The sequence below is a fragment of the Lissotriton vulgaris genome, chromosome 1_1 (assembly GCF_964263255.1).
Source record: "Lissotriton vulgaris chromosome 1_1, aLisVul1.2, whole genome shotgun sequence".
Taxonomy (NCBI): domain Eukaryota; kingdom Metazoa; phylum Chordata; class Amphibia; order Caudata; family Salamandridae; genus Lissotriton; species Lissotriton vulgaris.
The window spans coordinates 989,827,840-989,843,171 of record NC_141685.1 but is presented as its reverse complement, the minus strand read 5'-3'; the positions used below and the strand labels follow the sequence as shown (position 1 = coordinate 989,843,171).

General features: G+C 43.5%; 1 protein-coding gene across 1 annotated transcript in view; it reads left to right on the top strand.

Annotated features, from left to right (window-relative positions):
• Window positions 1-13,579, top strand: part of LOC147748362 (volume-regulated anion channel subunit LRRC8C-like) — a 181,860-nt gene extending 168,281 nt beyond the window's left edge. The window contains exon 3 of the mRNA XM_086927916.1: window positions 11,237-13,579. Within this exon, the coding sequence (XP_086784042.1) occupies window positions 11,237-13,579 (2,343 nt within the window). The remainder of the gene's footprint in view (window positions 1-11,236) is intronic.
• Window positions 13,580-15,332: the final 1,753 nt, after the last annotated feature.

The following is a 15,332-nucleotide window of genomic DNA, read 5'->3' as shown; positions in this document are numbered from 1 at the left end:
TGTCCAAGCGCTCCTCGCTGGAAGGACTCCCAGCAGCAGGAGGTCAGACTCGTGTCTGTGGTGGCAGCATCCATTTTGTGGAGCTGAGGCTTTCGTTAACTTTAACCGGGGTTCACAGTTACGTACATGTCGTGTCCCTCTAGAAGGGCGGAATGCTAACCTCGTCGCCAGGGTTGGTGAGAGGGCAGCACCCCGATTCGTATGACACCTTACTCGACATGTCTTGATAACGCGACACCGAAGTTACTGATGTGGTACGCGTTATCATGGAACAGCCATTGGGTCTTTTCTCCGCAAGCTGCAACCGGCTCGGCTCGGGCCAGAACACAGTTCACACGAGCCCATGCACTCTGCCTTCAGGATTGTCAAGGCCTGCCATAGGAGTGACTGATAGGAACTCGGGTGTCCATTGTATGGTTAGATATAGAGCTACTATATCTAAAGCAAAGGGTGATTACACGACTTCGCCCCAGCTGTCATGCAGCCAGTTGTGTCAAATTTAGGAGGCCAGCCAGGGGTGGCATAATACATGCTGCAGCCCCTGGCGGCCCTGGGTACACCTATGCCCTGAGTTACAGGGTCTGATAAGGTGGCCCAGTACCAATTGGTAAATGCACCTAGGGTACATATCGTAATTTAGAAAGAGAACAGCCAGGCTGTGGGTCTGATTGGCAGGCCCACAGCCAGAGAAAGTCGTAAACCAGTGAAACAAAAGCAAAAAATCTGGGTGATCATAGGATTGCAGACCCTACTCTCCTACACACGACACCATGCCAGACAGTAAAGTATGCCAATAGCCACTAAGCTAATGGACGGACATCCAAGTTTGGTGATGCAACAGCACAAAGCACTTTATAGCAAGGAGAGGATTACTGAACTCTTATAGCTCTTCCGTATAAATGAATCGAAAGAAACTTCTTCATGTAAAAAGGAGACCTGGAAGACGTAAAGCTTGGATCAGTTCTACAGCGCACTTTGGGGCTTATTTACAAGCCCCTTAACGCCACCAGAGCGTCACTTTTTCTGAAGCTCCAGTGGCGTTGCTCCATACCCCATATTTACAAGGTGCCATTAAGCCACTAACGGCACATTGTAAATATGCCCCTATCCGCAGCAGCCCGCTGCTGCCAAGGGGTGGGCAATAGGTGTTACAGTGGGCGTTCCACTGCAACGCCCAGTGCTTTTTGGCACTGCCCCCATATTTACAAGGCTGGGGCAGTGGCAAAATCTAAGGCCAGGTAAAGCCTGGTCTTAGGATGGCGATACGAGGAGAAAGTATTAATTTCTCCTCATATTTTGCTTTTTCTATGTGTCCTGCAGAAACAGCAAATCGCCTTTTAAGGTTGTTAATGTGCAGGAAGGTGTTCCTACCTGCACATAAATAATCACCCCTGCAGTGCAGGCAGCTTTGCAACATGGCGCAGGGGTGCCTGCGCTGGTGCTAGGCATCTATTTTAGCGTCAGCACTATTTGAAACGCACAGGTATGCTGTATTTTTTTTTAATTTGTCGCATGCCTGCATTTTGAAAATGTCATAGCACGGCAGTGCCAAATTCTGCATTTCACCACGCTCTGACATTTTCTTGTACATATACCCCTTAATTCCCTTTTACACCCCAAAGGGGATCTTCCCAGGACTTTTGCACATGGACTGACACTGCTTAAAATCGTGTAGTATGGTGAGCACAACAGGAACCACTGATATTAACAAACTGTTTTTACGCCTCCGTGCTGTACATAACGACTAGCAGGTCTCTTTGTGCCGAGGACTGAATGCTTTTTATTAATCTGATTTTAACGTAATTGTAATGATTTTAAATAATTGTGCAATAAACATCTTCTGATTCTAACCTTATCGCAGTTATAACGATACAGTTCTGTTCAACCTGCCACATTAATTGATTCAGCGTAGATCTGTGCTTCTGAGAAAATGTTAGGCGTCTCCTGGACTCAAAAGGGACTGGCATTATTTGACTTTACCAATAAAGTTAATACTGTCAATATAATATGAATGCTCATTCGACCAGACTTATGCATGACTATAACATTTCCTCGTAAACATGAAGGAACATTTTGGTTAAGGACACATGGCGATTATTATTATAAATCTACTTTCTCCTTTATTCTCTCAGCAGTCATTGAAAGCAGTAGAAACAAAAATACATTTCTCAGAGTTCCTGGAATTATTTAGATCTTAGGAACAATAGCAACCAGTGAAAAGTCTTTAACCACCTAAAAACCCAGAGGAATCCATCATTCATTTCATAAAGCTTTATTCGGAGCATTTGAAAAACATGTCCATAAAAGCACATATAATACAGACATTTCATACAATTTCATAGATAAAACACATAATATAAAAATATAGAATTATTAATTACAGACAATACATTAAACAATACATATCTCCAAGAAATACCACATATTACAAAATATCCAGAGGGGGATGGAATAAATATTTAAAAATGTACATATATTTTAAAAACACATACTTTTCCTGGCGCTAATAGCTTTAAGCAAAAAGGAAGCAGTAAAAAAGCAAATGTCCGGGTGATTCAGATTAAAAAGCAATTTCATAGCCTCCGTAATGTTTCTCACTCCAAATCTAATGAATAATGGCTTCAAGTAGAATTTCTGTAACTCTCTGTACAAATCACATGTTAACAAAAAGTGCCTAGTGCTTTGTTCAGTTTTATTGTCACATTTACAGGGACCAATAGGGCGCGTTTTAATGTTAGGGCACGCAACCAGATGATGTACTATACCCATCCTCATTCTGGTTAGTACAAACTGGTGCGTGGTTCTTGTCACCTGTGATAGATATGGGCTGAAACCAGTAAATTCATTCATGCTATTGTACAGTACACATGTAGTTAACTTGGAATCCTCTAAGAGATGCCTTTCATTACAATGATTTAGAAAGATTGTTTTCACATTAGATTTGGGGATTTCCGAGAGCCTGTAGGGGTCCATTAACACATTGATCCCGAATATTTTTTGTACACATTCAATAATATATTTGATCCAAGGGATCTTCAAGTGTTGGTCCAATAAAAGGCAGTCCTTAATATTTGCTCTGTTCAATGAGGTACCATCACTGAGCCAGATAGAGCGCCACAATAGTATGGGCCTTAGCATGATCAGATCATTTAGGGCTTGGATCCCTGTTTCGTTATGAACCAAGGAATTGGAAGTAGACTTGGGTAAACATAAGAGCTTTTTCAGGAAGAGGTTCTCCTCTACCTGAAGGCTCTTGGCAGATGACACACCCCATACTCCTGCCCCATAGAGGGCCGCAGAGAGACATTTAGCTTGGTAAATATTTAACATGTCTTTAATACGTCTATTCCCCAGCTTCTTGGCAAACAGAAAGACCCCATTGGCGCTCCTAATCATCTTAGTTCTGACCACCTTATGTTCAGTGGTCCAACTCCCATTATTAGAAAAGGTAATTCCCAAATAACAAAAGTTTTCAACTTTTTTAACTGGTTCACCATCAATAACATAGTGGGTTTTACCTCTTCTTTTTACTTTTCCCGAACAGCATTCCATTACATAAGTCTTGGACTTATTAATCACCAGTTTCCTATTCTTAATGAAGGATACAAAACAATCCATTAAGCGTTGGAGACCCAGGGGTGTCCTAGACAGTAACACTGCGTCGTCCGCATAGAGTAATACAGGTATGTTAAAGTTATTAACTCTAGGGGCATCTGCAGCGACTGCCTGCAGGGCAGATTCGACCTCATTAATAAAAAGGGTAAAAAGCAGGGGTGCTAAAACGCACCCCTGTCTGATACCCCTTCCTATCCGAAACTTTGTAGTACATTCCCCATTGGGTCCATAGCGGACGCTGGTGCGAAGCTTTTCATACAGTCGGGCTAAGAAATAAATAATTCCTTCAGGGGCACCCATTTCCAATAATTTGGCCCATAATATTGCGTGGTCTACCAAATCAAAGGCACTACTAAGGTCAGCGAAACAAAGATAAAGCGACCCTTTTTTCGCCTGGGTATATTTTCCCAATAATAGCTCTAAATTCAGACACTGTTCTATAGTACCACTGCCTTTCCTAAAGCCAAACTGACAGTTACTTAGTATCTCGTTTGATTCTGCCCACTCTTCTAATCTTACAAGAAGGACCCTACTCATAATTTTAACTGATGAATCCAATAAGGATATGGGTCGATAATTTTTAGCATCCCCCGATCTCCTTTCTTATAAATAGGGATGATTATTGACTCTTCCCAAGTAGACGGTATTTTACAGCAAATAGCTGTGTTAAAGATTTTGGTAAGCAATGGGCCCCAAATATCTGGCGCGGTCTTGTACACGTCTATGGGAACGCCATCTGGCCCCTGGGCCTTACCTCCTTTACTAGATCTTATACTAGCCATAGTTTCACTGATGGTAATATCTAAGGCTAGGATGGGCCATCTATCACCATTGGAATCTGTTAAATTGCTAGAGTCAAAGATGTTAGAAAAATGCTGGATCCACGAATCCATGCTCACATTAGATGTGAGTTCTGGGACCTTGTCATCTTTTAGGAATGGGCTATTCACCGTGGACCAGAACAGGGTACAATTATTCATGTCCGCAGCTTGGGTGAGATTATCCCAGGCTTCTTGCTGTAATTCAGCTTTTCTACGTTTGAGGGTGGTGTTATATCCCTGTCTAAGTAGGACCACCAAATCTTTGTCCCTTGGTTTTGCTGCAAGGGCCTCTTTAAGTTCCTTCCGGGCAATAGAGCAAGCATGGTCAAACCAACCCCTTGGACACCTTGCTTTAGACCCAGCCTCTTTAGTAAACTTTTTATTGATGGTAGAATTAATTCTGTTAAAGTGATCGATACTGTCAGACGAGGTGTCTTCCTGTTCTAGAATTGCCGTGATATCCATCAGACAACTAGAAATAATGGAATCTGATGTTATAGCAGCTTTTTCTCCTTTCCACCTCAGTCTATAACCATTCTGTCTATGGGGTTCAATATTATCGATGATACCCTGTTCACAGACATGATCTTTTTCCCAGAAAGTTAATTCAGTGGTCAAACAGTTATGGTCACTCAACATAATATCTATCACCTTGGGCATTGGGCATAGCGGGGCAATGGTTGATGACATGCATATAAAATCAATAATGGTATTAGCGCCCCTTCCTTTAAAAGTTGGTATATTTTCACCCATGTCATTTTTAGCATTGTCCATAATTTCCATGTCATACTGAATCATAAAATTATTCCGAGTTTCCCCGTAGGTGTGATGGGGAAAATGGACTTCAGCTTCCCCCAGTCGTTTATACACACCACAAACCTTCTGGGTGGATAATGGGCACACAGGAACATTAAAATCCCCCACAAAAATAAATTTGAATGCACCATTAAAATTCTTCACGAAATTATTCACTGCTGTATCTAGTTCATTAATTGCTATATGTCTAGTGTTATCAAAAACATTATTATAGAAATTTATCAATAGAATATTTCTGCCAATTTCTTGTGTAAGCCATAAAATTTGCGAATGCGCCCCCACATTAACAAACTTTTTCACAAAGATGGGTAATTTGACAGAAATTAACACCAACAACCCGCCTTTAGCTCTACCATGGGTTGAGGGCGATGCTGGGAGGTCATAGGACACATACCCCTCAATGCCTTTGAAATTTTTGCTCCAGGTTTCCTGTAGACACAGGATGTCAAACAAATACACAAAATCATTCCAGCCTAAGGCATCCTCCTTGGCCGCAATTCCCGCAATGTTCCAGCTAGCAATGTAACAGGTTACCTTCTCTCTCTCTTTGCTAGCATTTGGCAGTTCAACACTAGATATGGACATGTTATTCTCTATAGTAAAAGGCTCTATGTTAGGTATAAAATTTGGGATATCTCCCCCAGTCAACGTACAGTTCAAGCACACATCATTACCCGTTTCCTCAGTTAACAAAACAACTTCTTCATTAGGAGTACTATATCCTAGATCCCTAGGAGGGTCAATCTTATGTCAGTCGTTCTGGTCTAGATGACTCAGGGACTGAAACCTGTTCTGGGTAGGGACCTGGTAAACCATTCCGTTATCATACAAAGGGGTACTACCAAACGGTACAAATGGGTTGGGGTATGCATTAAGGGAACATTCCCCCCGAACATAGGATTCCCCATATGCAGCGGTGGGGTGAATAGACCATTTTGTGGGCCAAAAAAGAAGTTAGGCATCAAAGGTCTATTTACCATAGATGGATAGGTAGGATTGCTCGATACCCTCTCCTTACAGTTTGGCGGAGGTTGCCCACCGAGGTGATTATAAAAGTAGCCCAATGGTCTAGCAATTACTTCAGTCTCCGACTGTGTAATTGCGGCCGCTCTAAGCAAGACAGTCGCCACATGTTGTGGGTGCTTAAAATTTATTATCACACAATCCCCCCCGCCGGCTTTTTTGGTGTTACCTATCCAGTTGACTCTTCTGATGGAGATAATTTGGTCAGAATAGCCAACTGGATAGCCACAATGACGGTTTAGCCAGGAAATAGTTTTATTTCTCAAAGAATCAGGTGTCTCATATTCATTTGGGGGCTGAGTGAGAATGAGGACGTTAGTTAATACCACAACGTAAGGTACACAGTCGGGTGGTAGATCAACTGGGCGTCTACATATCCTAGTGGGCACCCCATTAGATCCTCCCGTCGTATCAGATGGAACTGGCACCACAGGTGCTGATACTTGCATGGGGGCTGATAATTTAACACCCGGCAAAGTACTTGTAACCCCATTGTTAGATTGGTTTGAGGATCTTCCTACCTCCTGAGTCGATGTGGGTAGTGGTTTCAGTGGTTTCGGTGGTTCTTTAGAGGAGTGTTTCCTAGTAATAGTGGGAGGGGCACTAGTAGAGGCTCGTGGCTGCTCCTTATCCATAGTGGGAGCAGTAGCAGGACAAGTTGACTTTTTAATGTCGGCTAAAGACTTTTCTAAATTGTCTGCATGCTTACCCACCAAGCCCCTTAACCTAGCTACTTCCTCCTGGAGATCTCCTATCTTAGTGAGCAATGGCTCTACCACCATACTAAGTTTACTGAGAATAGTACTCGTTAGTGAATCAATTTGGTCAGGCTTAATGGAAACATATTTATCTAGGTTCGAGGTTACTAAATCCTCGGTATGTTCCAGTTGGGTCGTATCTTTTTTCCTTCTTGAGATATGACTACCTTGCTTGGGAATTGGTTTTCTACAAGCTCGCATAAATTTGGAAGCCCTCCCAGATTGCTGAGGTGTCCCCCCAGCGTTATCACATTGGTCATCTTCCCCCATTATTGACTTGTCTGAAACCTTAGTCGCTTCGACATTTATACTAATAATGCTATTATCAAGCTCTACAGGAGCGACCATCTCATTAGCAATATTATCTGAGTTGACATGATTATTTGCATCAACGGACATAGTCAAAGGGGGGTCTGCAATAGTACTTTTTCCTAGTGACTTCCTCCTGTCGCTGTTGATTTTGGACACCACTTTCAGTAAGTAATTATCCGGTAATGTACTTTGGACTGACATTTCAGGGATTGCTTTGACAGTATCCGGTAAAGTTTTGATTAAAAACAAGGGGGTACAAGTGGGTTTTCCACGAAATGTCCTTCAATGGTACTCACAGTTCGTGCCAAGGGGAGTGGCCCTGCCCGGCCTCTTCTGGCCCCTGACGGCCACAGACGGCCCCGCCCTTGTCCCGGGCTTCTCCCGGTCGCTCCCGCGCGCGACTCGCGGGGCGAGAGGGGGTGTCAGGCTTTATCTGGCGTCTCCGGCGCTCTCTGCGCGTCACGGGCGCGCTGCTGGCAGAGGGAATGCTGGGGAGTGTGGTCCGGTCTCTCGGGACGCCTCCCGGCGTGTTCCGCTTTGTTTGCTGCTCCCGCCGTTCCCCTCACGGCAATGCCCGTTGGCAACAAGGTCAGGTAAGCGTGGTGTTCCCCCACTGGGCTCCCGGGGGGTCAGGCTTTATCTGGCGCCTCCGGCGCTCTCTGCGCGTCACGGGCGCGCTGCTGGCAGAGGGAATGCTGGGGAGTGTGGTCCGGTCTCTCGGGACGCCTCCCTTCGCCTCCCGGCGTGTTCCGCTTTGTTTGCTGCTCCCGCCGTTCCCCTCACGGCAATGCCCGTTGGCAACAAGGTCAGGTAAGCGGGGTGTTCCCCCCATCAATTTCAAATTTCTTTGACCGACATATATTCTTATTTAATGTTTTCTGTCTAGTTCGTTCATGCTTCTGCTCGGGGCCTAGATATAGGCCAGAGACAGAGCCAAAGTAAAACACCACTTATGCAATATGAGAACACACCATTTCAGAAGAGCCATATTAGATGTATATGTATTTATTTATTTGATATATGTATACAGCGTAGACCTAGTCATATGGGCAACAGAGCAGTTTACATATAACAAAGAAATACAAAGATGAACAAACACGCAGGGATTAACTGAAGACAATTGAGAGAAAGTATAGCCAAGAGATCTTTGCACAGGTTCATCTAGTTTTACAGAGCTCGAACTACAGAGGCACACAGGCCATAAACAAAACACACAATAAACAATACACGTCATACTGCACAGTCAATTACAGAAGAGGAATACCACTACTCCGCCTTACTCAGCAGGCAGAGTACATCTTGGGGGAAATCTAATTTCTTAACCTGTGGCTTCGTTGGCCACAGTCAGAGTTTTAATCAGGGATTAAGCTGACTTGTCTCTCACGAGCAGCCAATCTCTTTATTGGGGTCCTTAATGAAATTTGCCAGGAACATGTCCATCCTGACATAGTGAGTGCAGCGTTGCCTTCTAATGAAGGACAGAGGCTCTCCTACCGAAGGTTATCTTGGCCTTGCTTCATGCCACAAGGATGAAAAGAGAAGAAAGACTTTAATGTAGTGTCTCATGTGTGCCGTGCAGCGATTGCCTACCTGGCTGTTTTCCAGGCACCATGTCCTGTACTGGTATGGCCAAGCCCATGAAGCAGAGACAGCTCTGTGCAACCAACAATCAGTCCTTGGTTGTCTTCATGAACGCGGAGCGCCGATTGCACCATCCGTGTCCCGACCCCATTGGGCAACAACAGGACTCCGAAATCAGCAAGCAAGAAAGAGTCCGGAAGCAGCACCAAAGTATTACAATGTCATCCACACCAATTTCCTGACCAACTACTGCCATCAGGGCCAGCTTTAGAGCTGGTGACGCCCGGTGCGACAACCGTTTTTCGGTGCCCCCCAATAACCTCCTTCTCGGATTCCCTCATGACCACCTGTCAAAAGGGCACCTCCTCTCTCTCAAAAGCCCATCTCTCACATACATTTCATTTGTTTTAAAGCGCTGGTAAGGGCTGGCTTTACCAATCCACTCAGTTATCCACATAAAATACAGATCTGTTCTTTTCGGCAGTCCTATTAATCCTCTATGCTACATTATGGCAAGTCCAAATTGCCACTAGACTAAACTCTGATCTATCTCTCTCTAACAGGAACATTAATTACAAGAGTTATCTTGACATTTTTATTGATGCCTGAAAGCTGTACGCACAAGAAACTCTGCATCAGGTGCTTTTAAATCGTAAGTGATTTCTAAACTCAGCCCGCCCCCTGAGGTCAGTTCACCCTCCAGGTCAGTGCCTAGTGCTGCCGCACCAGTCGCACTGCCCTAAAGCCGGCCCTGAAGGCCATTTAAGACGGAAAATAGGAGTGGCAAAACGCAACAAGGCACCACCTGATATTAATAAACAAGGAGTATTGAGCTGTCAGCCAGAACAGTGAAGAAAGAGGAAATGGATAATTAAATCTGTTTCGTTTTTTTGGGTGGTTGGAGGTGTTTTATTTGCTGTTGTTGTTCCTAGGATGGAACAGTAGTTCTTTTGTTTCTGGTGATATTTTTTGGCTGCTGAACAAATAAAGAGGAAGTAAATGTAAAATCCTCGCCTTCAGCCAAGACCTAGAAACCATGGCCCAGATGTATTAAGGCTTTGCTTTGCCCTGGCAGCACACAAGATGACGCAGGGCCAGGCAAAACTTAGAATGATACAAACCAAGTAATGCATGGCCACCTTGTGTAGCCCCGCATGGCTTGATAAATCTGTAGTAATGAAAGGCAGCACAAGTCACTGCCCTGCGTTATTCTGCATGGTGGGGGTGTTACATGGGTGAACTGTTGTTGTTCCCACACATCCACTCATGCATTCTGAAGCATTCCCTGATTTATCAACACTGGAGGACCTAGGACTGCGTCAGAATTGTATGCCTTCCCACCAGGGGCACAACAACGAGAATTATGTTTAGTTCTCCTTGTTGCTTCCCCTTTCCAAGTGTGCAGCATTCTGCAGCACACCTAGAAAAAGGAAAATGCCTCCAAGGATTGTTTTTGTGCATGTAGGGACAACTACCTGCACACAAAAAAATCCTTCAAGGGACACCTTCCTGAACAAAAGCAATCCTGCCTGTAACGCAGGCACCCTTTCTTCATGGCATGAGGGTGCCTGCGTTGGCGCTAGGCTGCAGATTGTGCGCCAGCACAGGCAGATGACAGGAATGAGTCATATCTTGATAGATGAGGCGCATTCCTAGCCTCTCCCTTCCACGAAGTGCAGGGCAGCAAGTTGTCTTGATGTGTTTTGCGTGAAATAATATTTAATCTGCTCTCAGGCCTTTCCGCTGGCAGTTCCTAGTAGGCATAGCTTTTTAGGATAGGTAAGAGTGGTTAGCAAACATGAAAAACCAACACGCCTCAGTAATCTGTTCCCACAAGTGGACAGTGGAAGGTGGTTAGCTGCAAGAGTGAGATGAGTTTCCTTTGCAGTGACCATGGCATTCTCAGTCTCCAGTTACAAACACCCAGCGAAATTCCAAACGGAGAATATGGTGTGGCATGGTATTGAGTGATGCAAATTATGGCTAACTGGAGCCATTTACAAGAGGGTGTAGGGGTGTAATAGGCGGTCCAGGCACCACCAATGCACAGTTTTTTAAATTAGTAACACAGGTTGTGAACAAATTTCCCACCACAATATGCAACCCAGTCAAGCTGGTCCTAAGAAAACATTAAAAAGTAGCGAGCACTATTGAAATGGTGTAAGTAGTGGTAATTTTATTAGTAGTAGCAGAGCTAACAACATCTAACTCATCATAAAACTAAGTTATGCGCGTTGCAAAACTGATTAAATACAAAGTTTCTCAAAACTGTTTTTCTTACATTACTTTGTCATATTTGATCTTTTACAGGTGTCATTTGAAAAAATGATTTGTATTCCGGTGCCTCCTGGTCTTTCTGTGACTGACAATGTCTGGAACGTGACTCCTATGAATAAGCCGGACACAGTGGTCATGATGACTGGATTTAAAACTCAGCTAGACCTACAGTACTATGGGCTCATCAACCAGTGGTGCTACGACAATGCCATTTTGACATATTCAAAGTTTTTTCCATATCTCATTCTCACAAATTCAATGATTTTCTTAATCAGTAGCAATTTCTGGTTCAAATTTCCTGGAACAAGCTCAAAGATAGAACATTTTATAGCCGTGCTAGGCAAGTGCCTGGATTCCCCTTGGACCACCAGAGCACTTTCAGAGACTGTGTTCGAAGAACCTGAATACTACTACGAACCGGCCAGCTCCTCTTCGATAAGCCCCACTTCCTCCATTCCATCGTCAGCAACATTAGTGATTGAAAGTAAAACGGAACATGTTGTCCCAACCTTGCCGCCAGAGGGGCCAGTGGAGGAGCCCTCGCTGGCAACTAAACTGACAAAAAAGCTCCCGGGAGCATCACTTGATAGGACATCAGGAAAGATTCTGGACAAAAGGGAAGGTGAGCAAGCAAAAGCTTTGTTTGAAAAGGTGAAGATGTTTCGTGTTCACACGGAAGAGAAAGATATTCTTTACCAGATGTACAAGAGGCAGACCATTTTGCGGGCTGTGGAAACAGTGGTGTTCCTATCTTATGTTGCAGTCTACACCCCTCGCATGAGATATGCCGTCCATTGCACTGACTCTCTGAATATAACAGGCTTCATAGACTACTACTGTATCCATGGACTATGGAGAATGTATAGCATGCTCTCAATAGGTTATCTGTTTGCACTCAGCGTCTATTGTTGCACCTGCTTCTATACTGTCTACTGGATATTTTATGTCAAGCTCAAAGAGTACTCGTTTGAAGCCACCCGCAGGGAATCTGGCATCAGCGACATTCCTGACGTGGTCAACGACTTTGCCTTCTTGCTGCACCTCATTGACCAGTATGATACACTGTATTCCTGGAAGTTTGCTGTCTTTCTTTCTGACGTGAGTGAGACCAAGCTGCTGCAGGTGAACCTCAACCATTACTGGACAACTGAGAAACTGAGGCAGTGCCTGACCATCAATTCCGAAGGGAAAACAGAGCTGCGACTCTTCATGATTCCCTGCATCCCAAGTCAGGTGTTCGAAGTGAATGAAATTGAAGTGTTGAAGCTCGAATTTATCAGGTCACCGACCATCAGTTCTACCATCACACACCTGCGATCTCTGAAAGAGCTGTGTCTCCACAACTGCAATGTGAAAATGGAATCTCAGGCTCTAATATTTCTAAAGAAAACTCTGCTAGTTTTAAGAGTGCACTACTCTTCAGCACAGGAGTTACCCTCATGGCTGTATCAGATGTGGAAGCTCCAGGAGCTCTACTTGAAAGGACGCCTTCAGATTGACAAGGTGACTATAAATTTCCACTCACTTCGGGGCATGAAGGAGCTCAAGACCTTGTATCTACAACTCTCCATGGGTAAGCTCCCATCGGCCATGTTGGATGTAGCAGGTACACTCAGTCAGTTGACTATTCACAATGAGGGTGCACGTTTTCATTCCCTCTCCAGCCTGAAGAAGTTTTACAGCCTGACTCACCTAAGGCTTCTGGACTGCAAGCTAGACAGGATACCAAGCTCCATTTTCAGTTTGACCAACATGAAAGAAATCGACCTTACCAACAACAATCTGATTTCCCTTGAAGAGCTTGCCAGTTGCCAACACCTGAAGAAGCTGTCTTGCCTAAAACTATCTGAAAACAGAATTACGAGTATTCCTTCAATTATTGAAAAGATAAGTGCCATTACCACCCTGCAGGTAAATAACAATATGATCTCGGACCTCAATCCCAGCATTTGTAATCTGAAGCAGTTAAGCCATCTGGATATTTCTTACAATGCTCTTCAGATGATTCCCGAGGAGATAGGTCAGCTACAGAAGCTGGAGTACTTTAATGCATCGCATAACAACATATCTGATCTACCTGCGGAATTGTTTACATGTACTAATCTCCAAACTCTTCTTCTTTCCCACAATAAGATCCAAACACTACCTTCATTGGTGGGCAATCTGGTGCAACTAAATGTTCTAACTCTAAACGAGAACCTACTGGAAAAGTTACCGGTGGAATTGGAAAAATGTATCTATCTCAGTAAGAATCAGCTCTTTGTAGAGAGAGAGCTTTTCTCTACACTGCCTACCGATGTAAGACATCAGTTGATGAACAAATCGCCAATCAAGGATGTGAGTAACGGGTTTCTGTTGGGCATAATCTCACATTAAAATGCAGTGTATCTAATTCCAACAGAGATGCTTTAGAAGCACAACCAATTACAGTTGATATTAATTCGAGAATACTGGGCCATATGTATCAAAATGTTGTTTTGTGATTCTCAAATTGCGATTTTCAATGAATCGCAATTTGAGAATCGCAAAATGCTATGTATGTGGGGTTTGCTAATAATTTTGCGAATCCCACATTTTTCTTATTTGCGAATCGCAAATTGAGATTCGCAAATAAGGAATACCTTCCTATTCATTCCTATGTGCTAGGAGGCCGAGAGGAATGAATGGGAAGGCATTCTCAATTTGCGATTAGCAATTAGAGAATCGCAAATTGAGAATGCAATTTCAAGGGTGCCAGGGTGTCAAAGACCACCTGTTGCACCCCTGAAATATGTATGTGTGCACTTGTGGCGCACATACCTGCCCTAAGGGCATGTATGTACGCCACATGGCACTTTGAAAAATGCAAAAAAGTGAATTTTTCAAAGAAATCGCAAATTACCACCAACTTGAAGTTGGTGGTAATTTGCGATTCCTTGCAGCCAAATCACACTTTTCCTGTGCTTCCTACATTGCATTTAAGGAATCACAGTTTGCGATTCCTTAAGTACAACTGCAAAATAGGGAATCGCAAATTTTGCGACTCCTTATTTTGCGAGTGGTTTTCTTTTTCATACTTTGCACACAGCTAAATAGCTATCTCAGTAAGAATCAGCTCTTTGTAGAGAGGGAGCTTTTCTCTACACTGCCTACCGATGTAAGACTTCAGTTGATGAACAAATCGCCAATCAAGGATGTGAGTAACGGGTTTCTGTTGGGCATAATCTCACATTAAATTATGTTCCACGCAGTGTATTTAATTCCAACAGAGATGCTTTAGAAGCACAACCAATTACAGTTGATGTTAATTAGAGAATACTGGGCCATATGTATCAAAATGTTGTTTTGTGATTCTCAAATTGCGATTTTCATAGAATCGCAAAATGCTATGTTTGTGGGGTTTGCTAATAATTTTGCGAATCCCTCATTTTCCTTATTTGGGAATCGCAAATTGAGATTCGCAAATAAGGAATACCTTCCCATTCATTCCTATGGGCTAGGAGGCCCATAGGAATGAATGGGAAGGCATTCTCAATTTGCGATTAGCAATTAGAGAATCTCAAATTGAGAATGCAATTTCAAGGTTACCAGGGTGTCAAAGACACCCTGTTGCACCCCTGAATTATGTATGTGTGCACATGTGGCGCACATACCTGCCCTAAGGACATGTATGTGCGCCACATGGCACTTTGAAAAATGCAAAAAGGGCATTTTTCAAAGAAATCGCAAATTACCACCAACTTGAAGTTGGTGGTAATTTGCGATTCCTTACGGCCAAATCGCACTTTTCCTGTGCTTCCTACATTGCATTTAAGGAATCGCAGTTTGCGATTCCTTAAGTGCAATTTCAAAATAGGGAATCGCAAATATTGCGATTCCTTATTTTGCAAGTGGTTTTCTTTCTCATTCTTTGCACACAGCTAAATAGCGATCGCAAACGCGAAAATTCTGCGAATTTTAGCATTTGCGATCACAATTTAGCTTGATACAAATGCCCCTCTGTGAGTTATTAAATGTATTTTAAATGAGAGTTCTCATGCAGTGTAATACTACACAATACTTCAACTAGTAGGCAAGAGATACAGTGATCCTCAATCCAGATGCAGGTGCCTGTAAAGCTTTTTTCATATCAGCTATATCGATGTCAAGA